General features: G+C 37.7%; 1 protein-coding gene across 2 annotated transcripts in view; it reads right to left on the reverse strand.

Annotated features, from left to right (window-relative positions):
• Positions 1-20,358, reverse strand: part of PRKN (parkin RBR E3 ubiquitin protein ligase) — a 699,935-nt gene that overhangs the window by 448,770 nt on the left and 230,807 nt on the right. For both annotated transcript variants that reach the window (XM_082276720.1, XM_082276719.1), the window contains exon 4: positions 4,685-4,803. In XM_082276720.1, the coding sequence (XP_082132846.1) occupies positions 4,685-4,803 (119 nt within the window). The remainder of the gene's footprint in view (positions 1-4,684; positions 4,804-20,358) is intronic.

Raw genomic sequence — 20,358 nt, forward strand, 5'->3', positions numbered from 1 at the left:
GTGATCTGAAATGAGCAGTGGTGAGAGGTTATGCACTGTGGAATGGAGTTTTACAATTATGTATTTAAAAAAGAGAGATCAGAATAAACTGCCTTTTTATTTTATATTGTTGTAAAATCTCTGCTAACTTTACATTCATCAAAAAGAAATCACCCTATTAAAATAGCTTAAATGGAGATAGGAAGCAAGATCTCAAAGCAAATTACTGTTACAGATCATTCTGTTCCTAGGAAATTTCAAAGTATCAAATTCCAAACACTGTACTATCATCTATTAGGAAGACCACTTACACCATTTATGAGCTGTTATTTATCAGTCACTGAAAGGCACTCAGAATTCTGACTCTTGTGCAAAACTGTGATGTACCACACAGCCTATGCTGACAAGCCACCCAAATCACAAGCCTTTCATGGTTCCGGAGAAACAAAATTCAGCAAATGTCCATTTCTTTGTTAGGTTTAAGATGAAAAGAAATAGATGTAAGCAACATCCTTGATACAACAAATGATGGAAGAGCAGTTCTGTGGCAGAGACAGTATAACAAAATCTGTGAAGTCAGGAGGCTCCTCTGGAGCACAGAGGGCAGGGACAGCAATGGGACAGTGAGCACCAGATGTGCTGTAAGTGTCAGAAACTAAATCTCATCTCAGCTGGAAGGAGTTAGATCTGAATGTAACTCCTCCTGTCTGAAAAGGTCTGACATAATGATGTGAACACTTGCGACTACAGAGGAGCTATGACAAACTCCTTTGGTGCTTGTGCTGGATGATATACTGAAAACTCAGTACTAACTAGTAAGGACACAAAAGAAGAACAATGACCAAATAGTGATAAGTCCCCACACAAGAAATGGCCTCACCACAGCACCTGTGCCTGAGAAGGGAGGCCCGAAGTCTATTTGCCACACTTCAATCCAGACTCTTACTCTGGCTGAATGCTGCATTATGACAGATACCAAATCAAATGTTCACATCTTTTTTTACCAGGAGTACACACAGAGTAAGTTACTTTGGGAAAGTGTGGGTTTGTGTATAGCCTGGTGCGTATCAGTTTGCAGAATCAGGCCTTCCATTCACAGATACACGTTTTCCTTTTCACTAGAGAACTAACACTGTGAATGTTAACACTGTTACAGTTCCAAAAGGACTGCAAATGTGACTGCTATAATCAGACCTTTTTTTGTGGGCTTTTCTTTTTTTGTTTGAGTTTTCTGTTGCTTTGTTGTTTGGTTTGTTGTTGGGTTTCTGGTTTGTTTTTGGTTATTTTTCTGGAAAGAGGAATACCCTAATTATCTGAATAATGGCTGCTAAAATTTTCAAGCTATGTGAAAAAACTTACTGGTCGGCCTGTAGGTGGCCTACATAAGACTCCCACACTCCAATCTTTCCAGATATCTTTTGTGCTTGATTAATTAGACAAACTACGGAGATGTGATATTTTTACAGTGACTGATGTTTTCTTATAATTAAATTAACCTGCATATATCTCCCATAAAGCATTAGGTCATGAAATTCTTGTAAAGTGCTAGGTAAGTGCCAACTGTAAAATTACAAATTTAATTTTTAGATGGATGTCCTTGGTAAAAATAAAAACAGTGGGCTCTTTTATTTCATAGAAATATCGTATCATAAATCTACTCTGAGCATCATATATTAAAATAATGCTATGCAAATAGGCATGACTGCTAATATAGAATCTTTAGAATAAGACTACTTAAATGAATAAGTAATATTTTAAATGTCAGTCAACAAACCATGAAAAAAGAAAGCTCGATTTAATTAGGCTGGTCATTTGTGGCTTAGGTAGTCAAAGGATTAGCATGTAGAGTAAGTGAAGGCTGCACAAAGCTTTGCGCAGGTTTTACACAGGTATTCACTTTCATCTCAATAAAAGCTTTAGTGTAACAAATGCTAGCTTACAGCATGCTTTGGTGCTTATGGCACAAAGGAGTTTCTCAAGAAACTTGCTGTGTTGCCATGTAAAGGTCAGGCACAGTTTACCAAGACTGCAGGGAACAAGAGATGAAAAAAAAAGGGGCTTTGCTGACAGATCTGTAGTATAGTTATAAAGACAAACTTTTTTAATAGTTTATGTCAACTTTATTTTGACTAATTTATCTACGAAAGGAGAATAACTGCAGTACCAGTAGAGAGGATATCTATCTGCAATCAGTGGTACAGCCCAATGGGATTGGAGGGGAAAGACAGAAGGTTTGGGATAATACACTAACTTGAACTTTTTTTAACCTTTTCAGCAGACTTTGCCTACTGTAGACTGCAATGCATTGAAGAAAGCAGGGCAAATACAACTCGCTGTGAGAGCCACACTTTTACCTGGCCTTAACACAGAGAGGTCTCTGCACATTAAGTTTCAGTACATATTAGAAGCCACCCCAGCTGGAAATATTTTCTTGTCTTCTTGGAAGGTGGACCAGAAAAGAAGGTGGGGCAGGCACATGCAAAGTCTGCACCTACTCTTTATAACCACAGGAGTGAGATAGATTCTGTGTGTTTATAAAACAAACTGACTGTTGCATAGCACATTCATGACATTAAGAGTGCCCATATTGAAAACACTGCACTTTGGAAGCCCAGAGGACTGCCAGCCCAAACTGCAGGGACAGCATGCTCACTGTTCCTAACTACTGTGTTCTGCTTCAATTTGAGAGGAAAAGAATGATAGCAGATTTTCTTTGTTTTGGGGAGAAAGTATCAAGAATCTTACATGCAAATTATTTTCACAGCCAAGCCAAGCATTATTTGAAAACTGAAACAGAACAAAATTATCATTTTAAACTCCAGAAGATGTCTCCTTTCCCTCTTTTGTATTTTTATGCTGAACTACCTTTTCAAATCTTCTGAAAGTTGGGATTTTTTGAATCAACCTTGAAAATTGGAACAGCTTCCACTAAAAGTTTCCAGCTACTTTCTTTTCATATGTACTGTAAAATATGCTAATAGAAAAAAGCAGCAGCTGTAATCTGCTCATTCAATTGAATTTATCAGCCTGCATATATTTATTGTGTCATTGACCCCGTATTTGCCAAAAAGAATGTAGGCCTGCATACATTCCAGGCAATCAGAAGTTATTTATAGGTATACCATACTGAAACTTTTTAATATGGCATTTCCACCATGGAGTTCTGAGGAATTTCTAGGAGACAATACAGAGTTAGTGTTTTTTTGGGGTTTTTTTCAATCTCCAAACCAAAGAACAGTGTTTAGTAGATACTGTAAAAGCAGAAAAGTTTGGAAATTTATTTAGGTTTATTTAAAACTAGAATGCAGTGACCCCAAATCAAACAGCACAGATGAGAAAGTCATCATTTCCAAAAGCAGACATGCTGAAGGAAGCTGCCGAGTGTAGCAAAGGACTTGTGTGAGGTAAATGGAATCCAAAAGATTCACACTCATCTTGTGATAACAGCAATGTCTTTCTGCAGCACTGACTTCATGTATTCAATCTGAATACAATATTGTCTCTGTTTTTATCCCTCCTACCACTGGAAATGTACATTAATGGTGTCTTCTGTCCTGATTGATATGTAATTTAAGCCTATACTAATTACCAATATTTAAATACAAATTTTGAGAGAAAAAGAATCCCCTTAGATGTGTTCATCTGAAACAACACAAAATGCAACACTATGAAGCCTCTGAAATAAATCAGAGATAGTTGGTTAATCCAGGAATAGCACACAAAGCTTGAGGGGGATTGTGGTTGTGGGCTTTTTGAATTAGATGTGTATAAACATAGTATGGTTTATTCTTTCCAAGGAGAATAGGACCTGGGTTTTTAATTGCTATTTTTTTACCGTGCTATTTCATGTAAAGACATTGAAGCACTGTGCCACATTGAGAACACAAAGCTGAAACTTTAAACCACAGCAGAAGACAAATCTAGACATTTGAATGTGGGCTAAATATGGAAGTTCCCCCCCCCCCCAAGCTATAGCATGGTATGGCTCAGTCTTCAAAACCTAAGCCTCTCACATAAACGTGGTTGACAAGCACTGATTTAGGAGAGAGGAAGGACTCTCATTCAACAGTAACCAGTGAAAATTAGCAGCACTCAGACAAAAAAAACCCTTTAAAACTTTAGACTACTGCACATTCAAGTCACTCCCCAACACTTTCTCATTTTAGTGTGCAAACCAAACTTGAGAGATCTCTTACCGGTTTTCTGTTCAAGAACAACGCCTTTACCTTGACTTTACATGCTGCAGCTGGAGGGAGCAATATTCTCAACTACACATCCATTCAAAACTTTCTGGCCTTAGCTGATAATGTTCACAACTTAGATCTGAATTCACGTCTTTCTGTGGCCTTAACAACAGCTCCAAGCTTTGAATAAACATTTACCATCCCCTTTTTAGCCCACATGTAGTTCTATAAATTGTGCATACAATCAGGTTAATCCTCAGTCCTTAAAATAAAGAGCTAAGTATGTCTTTCAAGGACTGGAGCTCTAGTCTGCATGATGTTCCTTGTATATGCTCCAAATAATGGAAATAAGTGAGTGAAATTTTCAAAATCCTTTGAATTACTCTTCTCTGCTATAAACAGCAAGAAAAAAAAAGAAGCAGGACTACATATATATATAGCCATATGTATGCAAATAGAAAAGACTAGTTATATCATCTCCATATACCCCAAAACCTTGAAACAAATCCAAAAAAGCTTACCCTTGCCAACGTCAGGGTTCCTTGTTTACACACGCTGCAGCGGACCCTCAGTTTTCCAGGCTTCACAGCTTGGCAGAAATCTTTGCAAAAAACATAAAAACTGTTGTAACTTGCTGCACCTGTCAAGAGGAAAAGCAAACAAACAGTAAACAACCACTTATGATGTATACTGAAAATCAGTACCAAACTGTCATGAAAGCTTTCTATTTCACTCTGTAAGTGATAAGTTAAAAGAATTTTAAGTTCTGAAGACAGCTTTGTGATCATCTTATCTTGCCTGATCTAGTTCCTAACACCTTCCAGTAACTCCTGCTTCTTGATCAATAAGTACAGGTGAACTACACTGTAACTCCTTGAAAATGCATCCAGAGCTTACCACTGGTGAGCACCAACTGAAATCCTTGGCAAGTGATGTATGACGTTAATTACCCCAGTCCTCCATAATTTGCATCTCACTTCTAGTCTAAAATTGTCTACCTGCAATTTTTATGAGGTCAAATTGCGTGAAAATTTCTTTAGATGAAGCTTAAAAGATGAATTTGACCGATAACACAAAAAGAAAACAAATATTTAATTTAGCAAACTTACTTCTATTCATGGAAGACTGGAAGCCAGTTCTTTATTCTTGCTGGCAGCCTTATAACCTAGCAAAGTTTGCAAACTGCTGCCAAGATATTAGGCCAAGTAAATTTTCAAGGAAAATGAAATGAAACACATTCTCTTCTGTGAAACTATGGAACAGAATGTGATATGCAGAGAATTGTGAAAGCCCAGTGCAATGCTAATGAATTTCATTTCACAGGAAACAATGATCACTGTTTTGAGTGAAGCACTTTTTAGAATAGTTATGGCTATTCCTTACAAACTGTTGGAATATCCCTGGCATGGTTTTAATCTATACTGGACAGCTTCAAGTTCAGAGACTCAAGCTTATCATCAGAAGTTGAAATGAGACCAGAATAATGTTTCAAACAGAAATTTCTCAGTACCAAGAGGAGATTTGACCCATTAACAGTGGTGAACTTCAGAATCAGTAGCAACCCCTTAGAGATGAAATTTTTTTCACTGTCTTTCTCCCTATTCTCTTACTTCTCCCTACATTCATCAGCAATATATGTTTTATGTACATTTGAACCCTAGCACACTACCACAGTAAATACAACCTGGAATAATATTTTTAAACATGGCTGACTTCCTTTATTTTTACACGTCCCTCACACAGTAAAGGGTCACACCCTGTGTTATGCCAATGCAAAATGCCAGTCAGTTAGGTTTTATACCTATTCATGGCTGTCCTGATTTAAACGTGCTCTAGTATAATATAAATGTAACTCAAATACAATTTGAGTTTCCAAAACTCAACCTCAGAGAACTGTGTCATCCAAAAAATCTTTTTTTCTAAGAAAAAGTGTGCAGATGTCTACAAGGAAGATGTACATCATTGAAAGAAGAAATTTTGTAACACTTTTTCAATTTTTCAGGAACATAAACCACATAAGAGTAGACCAGTGATGTAACCAAAACTAACTTTAGCCAACTGATCTGTCAAGTGTTCTCACTATGCTTCCTTGGAAAGTATAAACCACCATGGCAGAACATAAAGTATTACAGAACTTAAATTGAATCCAGTTTTTGTGGAAGAATGACACACACCCATACATTCACACACTTACCCACTTTTCATATGAATAAATGCAACTCAAAAGGCTGAGAGCACACTTCTCAAATCAGTCTAAAACACAGTTCTGGGATTAAAATAGTTAAATTAAAGAAAAAAAGGCTTATGCCAAACTATTTAATATATGGTGCAATGTTGAGAGGTGAAACTTAATATGACAAAGTTTTGCACATCTGGATATCCATTCACTCATATTTTGCTGGAGGCTCTGATTACTGCAACTGAGAGCATGTCTTAGACTTGATTTGATGTAAAAATCACAACAAAAATCGAAACTATGGTATTGCATATGAGAAGGAGGACTTAAGTCACTTGCAAGTGACTTAATTTTATTTTTGGCAGCTCCTCTATGCAGGATCAGCAAAACAGTCAATAGGACTAAAGGTCAGCGCCTTTAGCACAATTCAAAGGGAATGCTACATGACTTAAGTAAGCAAGAATGCTATTGCTAGTAAAGGTCCACAATAAACAGGATGATTTCAGCCACTTATTTCTGACTTGGTCTCAAGAGCAGGAAGTGAGACCAGAGCCCATTATCTATTCTGTTGCCACCAGTCCTCTCCCATTGTTCCAATTCCATATGTGGGCTGTCTAATGGGACTACTGAAACTGCTGCTTCTATTCACGCTTACCCTGAGTAGTTCTGCCATGCCACTGCTCACTGTCCTAGTTTAGTCCTACACTCCAAAATGATTCCTGGCATGACTCTAATGAAACCCTCCCAGTTAAACAGAACCATCTTATTGAGTACATGAGCCCTTACAGCATACAGCAATTTGTTAATTGGCTGATGCCTTTCCTGATCCAGTCCTCCACTCCCTGATGTCTTGTGTCCCTGTCTCACATTTTATGCCAAGGATTAAAATTTATTTCAAGGATTAAAACACTTGAGGCAGGAATCATGCTCTCTCTCTCTCTGCTTTGTGTTCTAAGCTCATTCCATCTGGACCCAAAGATAAAATTATTTTATTGATAATAGTCTGCAAAATATTCACAGGATAGTATGGCATAAATCAGCATGACTGAATACTGCAGTAAAAAATAGTAGTCATAGGAGAGGCCTAAAATAAGACATATTGCTGATTTACTATAGAGGATAAATCTTATGCATTAGCTTGATATTTGCTCTGTGCAAAAATAGACTACATTAGCTCAATATTCATTTTTCTTAGCACTTTCAATTTTGTTTTCCGTTTTCATGAATATAAAAAGTCCCCCCAAACACATTCCCTGTGCACAAATTTAAAACACAAGAAACAAATTTATTATATAATGGGTTGGAGCAGTTAAGCAGCACAGATCTATTCAAAGACAGAATAACTTTAGAAATATCTGCTATAGCAAGAAAGCTGGAAGGGCACAACATAACAAGAGGAATGCACTGATTTTAGAGGGAATGTATTAAATGGAGATTTTCTGCAACCCATTCACCATTTTATGCAGACATGCTGATCACATTCTCACAAAGTGCAGTTACATCATTAGGTGGATGTCCTGAGCAGCATCACCAGGCAAAACAAAGACTTAATAAAAAATGCAAATGCTGTAAGTTGGCTTACAGTACAACACTGATGGCCAGCATTAAGCTCTTTACTGACTTGTTCACGTCACTGATTATATTAGCATGGCCCTTGGCTGAGACTGCATCCCCTTGGACCCCTTTTCAAAGAGAAACTGAAAGACACAGGAACAAGGAAATCTGTTTTATGCACCAGCTCTGATGTATCAATATTAACAACGAAGGTAATTATGACACTGTGCCAGTAATCACTAAAATTGCTGCAGAACCAACCATATAGTAAATAAATGAGACACACACCTTTTGGGTGTATGACTTTAATAAGACTTCAGAAACCAATCCCTACTTTGCAGTTTTCACTTCCAAATATTATCATATAAAATCACTTATTACAGGCTAGTTTTAGGAAAATGCTTGATGGTTTTCTCCATGGAGTTCATTTAATTATGCTACCTTAACTGGCCAAAAAACCAAAAAAAAAATAGAATGAGAGGAATACAAGAGCCCTCTCACTTATAATCTGTGTCAGGACCTGTCTTCTCACCCCAATGAGACACACTCTCTCTTTTCTACCTCTTCAAAGCTAATTTCCTCACAAATATCCCATCACCCCCCCCCCCCCCCCCGCCCCAAAAAAGTCTTAAAACTGTCCTCTCCCTTTAGTGTTTTATATAAAAAGGGGAAGTAGTTTTCTCTGATGTGTATCCCAGTGCTTTGTACTGTCTCCCCATCTAGGTTTTCAAGCTCCTTAGGACTTGAATTACTTCCTTATTTCTGTGTTGTTAATGACGACCATGCTGTGGGAGCTTTGTGCATGTTAGTGATAGCACAGACCAATTATTTTGATATGCGTGACTAGTTAACGAGAAAACATTAGTCATAATGACTATAGACTTGATCCTGAAATCTCTAATCAGTCAAAACACCCATTATCATCTCTATGACTGTATAAGTGAATAAAATCTGAATAGGGATATTTGTAGCAAACCTACTGTTTTCATTTGAACTGCATTTTCATATAGATTATAACGATTACTGAGTCTTTCCTATAATCACCTTCTTAGGACAGAGCTACAGGAAATCTTCCAACAGATTGAAAACTACATAAAGCTAGCATAGGTTCAGATTCTATTATATTTACATTTAGACTAGTTCTAATTTGTAAAATGTAGACTGACTGTCTGAGACCTCAGACTATATTTGCAATTTGCACCCATATAATGAAAAATGCACAGTTAGAAGCAAACAAAAAAAAGTATTCCAACTGTGTTCACTTTAAGGACTTTGCTTGATTCAACACAGTAGGAGGAAAAACATCTGAAGTATAAATGCAGAATGCTCAAACTAGCGAAAATTTTCAAAATCTAAGTTTAAGAAAAGTGTGGAGGTTGCACTTCTGCACCCAAAAAAAAGAAATTACTTATAAGATCTCATTCACTTCACAAAAATACAACTGGTGTGTTCTGCCTTTAAACTTTTGTTCTTTAACCACTTTTCTTTGCCTGCAAAAATTTTACAGAGCACAGTTTTCCTCGCCAGACCCATGTGTGTGGATGAACACATTTATAAAACTTTTCTACCTGTTCTAGATTATACCTAGTCTTTATGATGCCTATCTAATTTATAAGTAACTATATAAATAAAAATATATAAATAAACATGAAAATGTTCATTTAAGAGGTAGATTCATCTAAACTGACTGTGTTATGTTGTAGTGAGAAAAATTGACACTTTCATGGCTTGATTCAATTCATCCTAAAGTAGATATAAAAAGATATAAACATGTCAGATAAATTGTGTCTAAAAGGGTCTGTTTCTCTCTGTTGTGGGGATTTAGAACCACAAGGTGTGGTAGAAATACCTGCTTTGCAAACCTCTAAAATTAGGGAAGATGAACCCCACTTGGTGGTGCCATGCACAGGAACTCATGACAAAGAGCTGCAGAATTCTGAAGTATGCATAACAATAAGAAACAGAATAAATCTGAAAAACACACAACAAACCAACCACAATTCTTTTTCTTGAGACTCAAATATGACTTGCAGAATGCCTATGGATCTCAGATAATTAATGTATATGGAATACACAGCTATTTAGAAAAAATAAATGGACTTGTCACTGTTACAAGGACTAAAAATTTAGGAAGAGTTGAAATTTGGCTGAAGAGAGTGTAATGCCCAAAAGGTGGAGTATCAGAAGTTACTTCATAAAGACAAGGGGCACATATCTTTTTAATGCCTTTTCAGTGAAAAATGTTGTGTGAGAAAAAACAACCAGGAGATGTATATGAATTAAAAAAATGCAAAAAGCACAGCACTTGATCTATCTTAAATTCCTGGAATTCAGGAAATTAGTATATTAGGCTTTCTCTTCCAATCATTACCATGAAAGAATCATCTGCTCCACTTTTCTGAGCCCCAGTATAATTTACCTTCACTTTCTTTTATATTTCACCCAAATCCTTCATTATCTTGTTACCCATCTAACATCTGCAATTACCTTTTCCCTGTCTCATTCCCTTTCCTGACCTCTATATAAGCTTCACCTTTCTCTTACTTCTCACAATGTATCTTTCTCTCCTTCATCTTGCTTTCTGATTTTCAGACAAAGGAGCAAAATTCAACACTAATGTTCGTATTAACAATAAGGGGTAAAAGAATCAGAGAAAAAAACCCAATTGTGATGATTCTGTCAGACAGCAAAACATGGAATAAAAAAAAAAAAAAAAAAAACACACCAGAAATTTCATGAAACTGCTGAAAGCTTGGCAATAAATACATGGGAGAAAAACAGTGATACAACAACAAAGTGTTCAAGACTTAAGAATATCAAAAGATCTCCAATAAAATATACTTCTTGTGCATGAGGAAACCACTATGCACCAACCATAATATTCCCCAAAAAGCTCCACCCTGAGCTGCTTTTTACATCATTGAAGGGACCGAGTGTGACCTGTGGTGATGACAGCTGGCTAGGACTGCTTTATTTGCAGCTGAAGGCAGCAACTTCTGAGTTTAAGCCTAAGAACATCAAGGGATGCTCCACTAGTCTGTGCATGGGTGGCACAGATCATGCAGTCTAGGTTTCAGGATGAGCAGCAGATCCAGCTGAACACAGTGTCAGCAAATAAACTAAGAAATGTTTAAAAATTAAACCAGTGGTCATCAAGAAAGTCCATAAGGACAAGGCTGATGCCAGGTCAGGCCAGAAAAACAAGAATATACAAGATATACATCCAGACACAGCATACTTAAAAACATAGCCCAGGGATGAAACAAAGGTAAGGACCTGAACTTAAATGTAACTCATTGGCCAGTGGGCCCACTGAGGATGTGTGAGGTGAAAACCTCTGACAAGGCTTCTGGCAGCTCTTTCTCACACAGCTCTTTTGATAAAAGTGTGACCCAAGGTTACACAACTGCCCCTTTCACAGCCGGCTAAACGCCCAAGGAGGGAGGGAGGTTGAAGAAGTCAAAATAATGGCTACTCCTACTGCATTGCTTCTCTGTATTAGCTCCCTAATTACTTCCAGTGTCCCAAAACCCCAGCTGTGCTCAATTTATGTTGTCCAGATATAGGTAATCTAACATATCAATAGTAATTACAACTATGAAAGGCTGGAAACCAGCAGCAACAGTATTGCTGTTAGCTTTGTTACAGCAGGTCTGTCACCCTAATACAAAACATTCTGAAAAAGTTTGTTTTTCAGAGCACCCAAGGAATACATAATGAGGTAACAAGGCTTATAGAAGATAATTGATTTATTCAAGGTACTTAAACTTTATCCTTAGAAGTGGTCAAGGCCTTCTTGGATGGGGCTTTGACCAAACTGGTCTGGTGGGAGGTGTTGCTGCCCATGGAAGGGGATTGGAACTAGATGATCTCTAAGGTCCCTTCCAACCCAAATAATTCTATGATTCTATGATTTAAAAAAAAACCAAAAAACCTTTCTCATCAGTTTTTTAACAGAAATTATATTGTTACTGAATGAAAAGCAAAATTCTGTTGTGTTCAAATACATAGTTAAAATACAGGAAATAAAGTTCAGGAATAAATGATCAGTTTTCTCAGTACAGCCCCAAAAGAAAATTGTTCCAAGACTTGAGTATTCACTATCAGAAAAAGAAAAATGAACAGTGAAGTGACAAAGTTTGCTGGTGATACGATATTTTTCAGGATAGTAAAAATTAAGGCCAACCGGAAAAACCACATTGAAGACTGCAGGATGCTGAGTGACTAACAGTAAAATGAAAACTTAAATTCATTGTAGATAAATGTGAGGTGATGTACATAGGAAAAATAATTTTACCCATACAGTGATGGTCTTGACTAGTTATTACCACACAAAAATAGGATCTTGGGGCTATAATAGCTAGTTCTATGAAAATGTCAGCTCAATGCTCAGTAGCAATCAAAAAAGTAAATTGAATGCTAGGAATTATTAAGAGAGGAATCAAGAAGGAAAAAAACCCAGCCAAACAAAAACCAACCAAACAAAAAAACCCCACCCTAGAAAACAGTGTTGTACAAAAGCTATAAAAGTCCATGATGTGCTCCATTTTCAGTAGCATGTGCAATTCTCTTTTCTCTGCATTCATCAATTCCACAGATACATCTTTCACAGGACTGTCCATTAGTGTACTAAATAACTTGCTAGTGCTTTTATTCTAACATTTCAGTGTGTCACAAAATATTGCAAAATAATAGTGTACCACAGAAATTGTTTTTTCAAATGACCTGTGGTACTTCTTTTCATTTTCAATGCCATGCATGTCAGGTTCCTCACTCAGAAGCTCCCACAGAACTAGAATTTTAATGACAATTTACTTTTCTTAGAAATGAGAGATGGAAATGGCTCAGGAAATGTGTATCTATAACTCAGTTGATACAATGTTTTTCAATACAGACAGAAAATACCAGTACTTTTAAAATTGAACTATTTAGTTTCTGAAATGTTCTATTTAATGACATGAGTAACTCATTATTTCAGTAAAAGCAATATTTTGAGGAAGATCCTTAGCTGGTTTTGAAAGTGAAAACATATATATTGACAATCTATCTCTTAAAGGCTTGTCCAGAAAAATGGAAAAGATTGTGTGAAAATGGCACTTTACCATGCTCTGTTATCTCAACATAATGGCATGATCATTGCGTCATTTTTACATAATGCAATGCCAGGACTATATTGTAAAGAGTAGGAATGCATTTTTAAGAAAAAGCTCAGCTTAGAATTTCACATATTCTGCTCACATATGCTCTAAACTGGAATGTATTATATGCCGCAGCACCTTTTTGCATTTAGAAGACAGTTTTCAAAATACAAACCTAAGTCAAAAGGTTTCTTTATCTCTTTAAACCATTGAGCAAAAGGATTTGGGAAGAAGGGATACAGTTTTTCCAGGCTATTAAAACCAGCCTAGGTATTTAAGCAGTGGGCAGTAAACAGCAGCTCTTTATAGCAATTCAGCTGTGACACATGCTAAGAGCTAACTTCCTTCTGGGGAGGAAGGAAAACACAGAACAAAGTATTTCAGGAAAAGAAGGAAAGACAGACAAAGAGAAAGACAGAGTGCACTCTAAGCTCAGAGCTTGAACCTCAAAGCTCCTCTGGCTCTGCATTACTAACAGAATTCCCCATCCACAGATTAGCTGAAAGGCAGTGAGATTCATCGCATTAAAGTTAAATGTGCAGAAAATGGAATCATAGTAATCCTCACTGACATGTTTACATGTACAGTCTGCTGAGCATCTACGTCTGTTATTTGATAAGAAACATGGAAATAATAGTCTCAGACTTTGAAACAGTGATACCACCTAATCCTATCCTTGCAACTCTTACAGTTGGCTCAACAGATCTAAAAATTCCTCACAGAGAAGTGATGGTATCTATGATCTAGTGATCCCCCTTGCTATGCCAAGACACATAATTCTACATAGGAAAGCTGGGATCTTCAGCTCCTGACCTTTCCACACTGCACTTTGGGGAGATCCTTTGGGGCAGGTTCAGCCAGATAAACCTGTTGGCTTAATCATCTTCATAAACAACAGAAAAACACACTTTATTATCCACAAGGAATCAAATGGCTTCTCTATCAGAATAAATGAATCCAAAGTTTAAATACTCAAAATAACTCAAGATGGAGTTTCTAAGCAGATATCTGTCACTATAACTCTTAATTACCCCTTTTTCCCTTAATGCAAACCTATGATGAAGTGAGAATGCAGTAATTTGTAGGCCCTGTAAGCCTCCTCAGTAAGAGATATTATCAATATGCATACGGTTCATTGACCAATATGTTCTCTGATTTATCAATTATCAGATATTTTTTATACTATATGTACAGTGTCTTCAAATGTGACATCAGTATTAAATGTTCATTGCACTTTGGAGACTAGATTGCATAGTAATTCTCTACTCAAGATTAATTTAAACCAGGTCCTGCTATCATTCTTCAACCTGTCAGTTTAGGAAACCACCCTCTGCCCCATGTTTGCATTCCTACCACACGACCATAGAGCCTCCACTCCCCACCACGCTATGTATAGCAGAGAGCTTTAGCAGCTACTTGTTACACTACTCCCAATTAGTGTGACACCAAACCAGTTACCCTACTCCCAATTAGTGTGACACCAAACCAGAGGCTGCCAGCTGAGCTCTCAGCTGTTCCCTGGGTTGCCACACCAATCAATTAAGCAAATTGATTTTTAGAATGGTTTTGTTGAAGTTAAACAGAAATGTTTAAAGACTATTTTGTACATTCAACTTGAGATGTACTTTGTACCTCTTGATCTCTACAGAAGCCTGTTACTCCTCTGACATCTCACATAAACCTAAGAAAGCTGTTTGGTTTTTTTTCTTCTTGTACAATACTTTACACAGATTGACAAAGTTATGTGCTAGAGGGGTACTCCTTTCTAGTGTTGAATTCCCGACTCACACTATGAAGTAGAAGACATTCCTGCAGACTCTAAACAGACAAGATTTCATTCCAAAGCCTCCCTGCTTCCTTCATCAGTAAGCATTTCATCTCTAGTTGAATCTCTTGAAGGATTACAATAATCTAGGAAACAAACAAGATATTATATCTACATTTCTGGTATCTAATGCAGATTCCTGTTCTACTATGTATCTGTGCAGGAGCTAATCAACCCTGCAGTTCTGCCATATTTATAGTACATTTATAAGCCATTTAGCCAGAGAAAGAAACTCAAGAGGGAGCTACAGGAGAATAGGGATAGTAAAGTGAAATATGGAAGAGATAGTGCAGAAAAGCAGAACATTAGCTAATTTTAGATATGGCAATGTTTCATAAAGATGTTTTATTTATCTACATATTGCTGGTCAAACACAGATCTTTGTGCCTTGATAGCAGATATAAAATGTGTTTGTTCACATTTATACAACTAGATTTAGTGTACCTGAAAAATTCCTATTACAGATTAGGAGACAAAATGTTGAGGACTGGTAAGATTTGTTTGAAATGGATTTTTTCATCTCCATCCTGAATACTTCACAATCGCTAGAGTCATAAAGAAGATATTGATCAAGATGAGTCAAATATTAGCTCAGCTATGGCCATTGTTATGTTCCTAACAAGTTAAAAATTACTGTGAACAATGGTGTAGCGTTTAGGAACCAGGATACGATGATCTATAGCTATTCACCACATTCTGGGTATCAAGATAGAAAAAAATGCAATATCCATAACCACTAATCTGCATCAAATTGGGAATTTAGATCTTAACATTCCACAGTTGAAGACAGTGGAGATTTTGCTACTTATTTCATTATTATTAGCATAAACACAACATTCTTTTGAAGAGAACTAAAATTTGCTTGGGAAAAGTCCCTGATAATGTTAATCATGACCTTCACCTGGCCATATCTCCAGCACAGGCTTCATTTAAAACACTACTGATGTTTGATTCAGCTACTCCAAAAAAATATTAGTGGAGACTAATTACTAGGGAAGAGTTACAGTAGATAAAAATTCAGTTGCCAAGTGATATACCTTTAAATCAGAAACCAGCTGTTGCCAGCTAGAGTTTTCTTTCAGTAATATATGCCAAGTATTTATTGTGTGACAAAGCTAAAAAGCAAACTGTCCTGAACAAAAGGAGGAGCTGCGGCTCCTGGTGCCTTAGTTGCTCAAGTGAACTTTTGATCTCTTTTACAATTTTGGTTAAACCACCTTCATAGCAAAAAAGGCAATAAAATAGTGCTAGCCAGCACTGAAAACCAGGATACCAGGGCTTACTATAAAATCCTTGACAAGTTATGCAGTGTTGCAAGAAGCTGAACATCAATGAGTACAGTATATGGTGAACAGGCTCAACTTGGAGCATGATGTCATTCTGTTCCCCCACGCTGCACCTGAAAACCCCAACTTGATATCCATATGTTTCTTTTTCTCTGTTCCTGTCTTTTGACAGGTACATGTCAAGACCCACAGAACTGACTGCTGCACCAGCAGGGCATCATGGAAGCTGGAAAGAGACTGATGGTGTTCAGTAAACATGTTGGCTTTCAAGGACCCCTGGGGCACTTCGCTCCAGGATGCAGCTGCCACCTTTGATATTTCAATCTGTGCTTTGCTGAGTGGGAGGATAGTTAAAATAACTACATACATATATATCTCTACCACATGGGCTTGCATTTGAAGTGGAAACGTAGTTGTAGATACTCTACTCCAGAAATGCAGAAAACATGACATGTAGATAGACTGTCAAAACTAAATCTGAAGAATTCATCTGCAAATACCAGTTATGGCAGTAGTTGATTGTAACCGCTAATATATTAATAATATATAACTGAAAATATATTATATATTCAAAGAATCTGTCACGTTCTCAAGACCTAAGGCTGAATACTCACGGAGATGCCAACAGTACAGATAGGCTTGTAAGATACAGTTTCAGGTGTATCAGTGCATATAAAGATTAATCTTTTTCTGAACTAGCATTTGAAAATGGTATTTTGAATCTTAAGATTAATAACTGAATAGGAACTTCCAGATCCTGGATACCTCACTAAGAAAACTGTGATCCTGAGACAGCAGTTGCACAAAAAATTGGTGCCACAGCACATGTAATCCAGCTCAGAAATATTCCAGACAGTTTCACTTGCAGGCCACTGTAGGATTCTGTCTCATACGTGAAAGGCAGATCAAGGAAAATATTTTCTTGGTTAATTTTCCTTTCAGTTTGATACAATGTGATCACAAATGCTGTAACCTATTTAGGCCAAACTTTCTGTCCAGTGCCAACAAATCCCATAGAACACCAACATTTCAGAAATTTGTAGAAAATATTTATCAATTACAATGATAAATGTTACTATATATGCATCTTCTGTTCCAACTTAATAAAATCTTCATTGCTGGGCATGATGTAGGCAGTGTTGTTTCGTGATCAACATGTAAGGAGGAACAAGGTTTAAGCAAAAGGTTCAATGTACCTCAGAGTAGGAGGAAAGAAACCCTGCACTGAAGGGTATTTGGAAATCCACATAAAGCTGATAGAGAATCTCAGCTTCTATGATTAGATATTCTCTAAAAGAAAGAAAGAAAGACGCAAACAAACACAAAGACAAAAAACCAGAGGCACAAAGAATTAATAAAACCAACTGAAATCCCAGCTGCCAGTTCTGTGAAGAGAAGTGTGAATGGACATGAAGGTCACTACCTTGGCACCGCTAACAATGGTCACTCATGTAGTGGTGAAAATGTGAAATTTTCACCAAAATAAAGCTGATGGTAAAATCCTAACGACTTTTGGCACAGCAATGCAGAAGCATGCACTGACTTCAATTCTGCTTTTCTGTGAATATGAATTAGAACTTCTGAATTAACTGTCCATTTTCCTATAGTGACCACTTTTCTTAAAAAAAAACCCAAAAAAACCAAACAAAAACCAAAACCAGAGAATCTGTCTTCCCCTGCCAAATACAATGATCTTTTTCTTTCACAGAAGCTCAAATTTAGTCCCACTGAAATTACTTGTATTTATAAGGAGAAAGCAGAGTGTGTTTTGCAAAGCTATTTTTTTACCTTCTATCAACATAATTTCTTTATCTCTTCCACAAAATTACTTTCTGTAGATCAAGCATTTTTAATAGATCTGTTCTCCCAATGTCCTTGCTGTGTGCACAGAGCTCCCAATGACATTAATGAATGTTGAGCACATGACTTGAGCACAGACTATGATTCCTGTCATTTCGAGTGCTAAGAGCTCATAACAGAGACCATGTAGTGCAAGCATTAAGCTGCACAGTGGCAGCAACTACTGTTTTTTTAATGAACTTTAGGCATTCTTAGAATGCCATGGGATAAAGCCCTGGAGGAAAGAGGGAAACAAGAAAAATGGTTAATACTCAAGGATCACCTCTTCCAAGATTAGGAGTGATGAATCCTAACACAGAGGAAGTCAGGAGGCTTGCATGGATGAATACAGAACTCTTGGACAAACTGAAACACAAAACGGAAGCCTACAGAGGGTGGAAGCAAGGACAGGCAGCCTTGGAGGAATACACAGAGGTTGTCCAAGCAGCCAGGGATCAGGTCAGGACAGCTAAAGTCCTGACAGAATCAACTGTGTTCAGGAAACCAAAGACAACAAGAAAGAACCTATACATAGGTCTGTGATAAAAGGAAGGCTAGGGAAAATGTGGGCCTGCTCAAAAAAGAAATGGGAGAACTGGTTACCCAGGACATGGAGAAGACTGAGGCACTCAGCAACTTTTTTATCTCAGTCTTTACCAGCAAGTGCTCCGGCCAAACCACCCAAGTGGTAGAAGGCAAAGGCACAGATAGGTAGAATGAAGAAACATCCAGGTGGAGCCCAATGGCAAGTGGTGTTCCTCAGGGGTCACCTTTGTTGGCGACATGGACAATGGTGCAGTGCTCTGGTGCAGTTGAGACCCTGAAGGGAAGGGATGCCATCCAGAGGGACTTAAGAGATGGGTCTACACAAACTTCATGAATTTCAACAAGGCCAAGTGTGAAGTCCTGCATGTGGGTCAGGTCTGTCCCAAGCACAAGTACAGGCTGGGCATGGGTTGAGAATGCGTTGAGAACAGGTGTGTGAGGAGAAGGACTTGGGGCCTTGGTGGATGAGAAGATGACGTGCAGTGTGTGCCCACAGCCCAGAAAGCCAATTGTATCCTGGGCTGCATCAAGAGAACCATGTCTTGCAGGGCAAGGGAGGTGATCCTCCGCCTGTACTTTCATAAGACCCCACCCGGAGTCATGTATCCAGTTCTGGGGTCCCCAACAAAAGGATGTGGATGTGTTGGAGTGCATCCAGAGGTCTGGAGCACCTCTCCTATAAAGACAAGCTGAGAGAGTTTAGGTTGCTCTGCCCAGAGACAGGAAGGCTCTGGGAGCCCTTATAGAAGCACTCCCATACCTAAAGAGGATGGCAAGAAAGCTGGGGAGCGAGTTTTTACAAGGGCACGCAGTGATAGAACAAAGGAGAATGGCTTTAAAATAACAGAGGGTAGATTTAGATAGGATATAAGACAGAAAATCTTTACTATAAGGGTGGTGAGGCACTGGAACAGGTTGCCCAGAGAAGCTGTGGATGCCCCAACCCTGGCAGGTTGGATCGGGCTTTCAGCAACTTGCTCTAGTGAAAGGTGCCCTTGCCCATAACAGAGGGGTTGAAACTAGATGAGCTTTAAGGTCCCTCCCAACTCAAACCATTCTATGCTTTTATGATTCTTACTTGTGCTTCATAATTGTCTCTTCCTTCAAAAAGGCATCACTCTAAAACTCTATTATCATGTTTTTACACGTAAGAGATGTTTCCTTAGTGTTACTTTCCTATTTTTCCTAGTAGCATCAGTAATAAATTCATGTCAGCAGTTATTCTAGAAAACATAAAATGCATAGTTTTGTTTAATCAGTACAGAATATTTTCCACCTACATATACCACCTCCAACTGGTGGAACAGAGAGGCAAGTGATGCACTTGCAGAATAAAGTCCATCCACGTTGTCCCCCATAAACAATCAAAATTCATTGCAAGAACAATGCTCCACTCCACCCCTTGACACAGGGGATTCAGCAAATGCTACTGTTCAATTAACATGGAAGGCCTTTAAAAACAATAAGGCAATTAGACACGTTCATGAGAGGTAATTATGTCATGTAAAGATAAGCATTCCCGGAAGAACTTTAGCCTCTATCAGAAAAGAATATTTTTTACATTTTTCCTCTCAAATTAATTTCACAGACATGCAAGGTGTGATGGTAAAATGTGGGAAAATGGCACCATTCTCATCAGTGTTAAAAGCATATGATATGAATGAGGTCTCCAGCATGGCACTGGCTGCAATAAATTATCAAGTGTGCGTTCTGTTTTCTGAAATGGGCTCAATTTATCATTTTATTGAAAAGGTTCCATTATGCTAATGTCTTATAAAATCACTTTGTGCTGTTGCTAGAAGGTGAAGAAGGGATATCAATTTTTATATAT

The sequence above is a fragment of the Coloeus monedula genome, assembly GCF_965178545.1.
Source record: "Coloeus monedula genome assembly, chromosome: 2".
Classification (NCBI taxonomy): domain Eukaryota; kingdom Metazoa; phylum Chordata; class Aves; order Passeriformes; family Corvidae; genus Coloeus; species Coloeus monedula.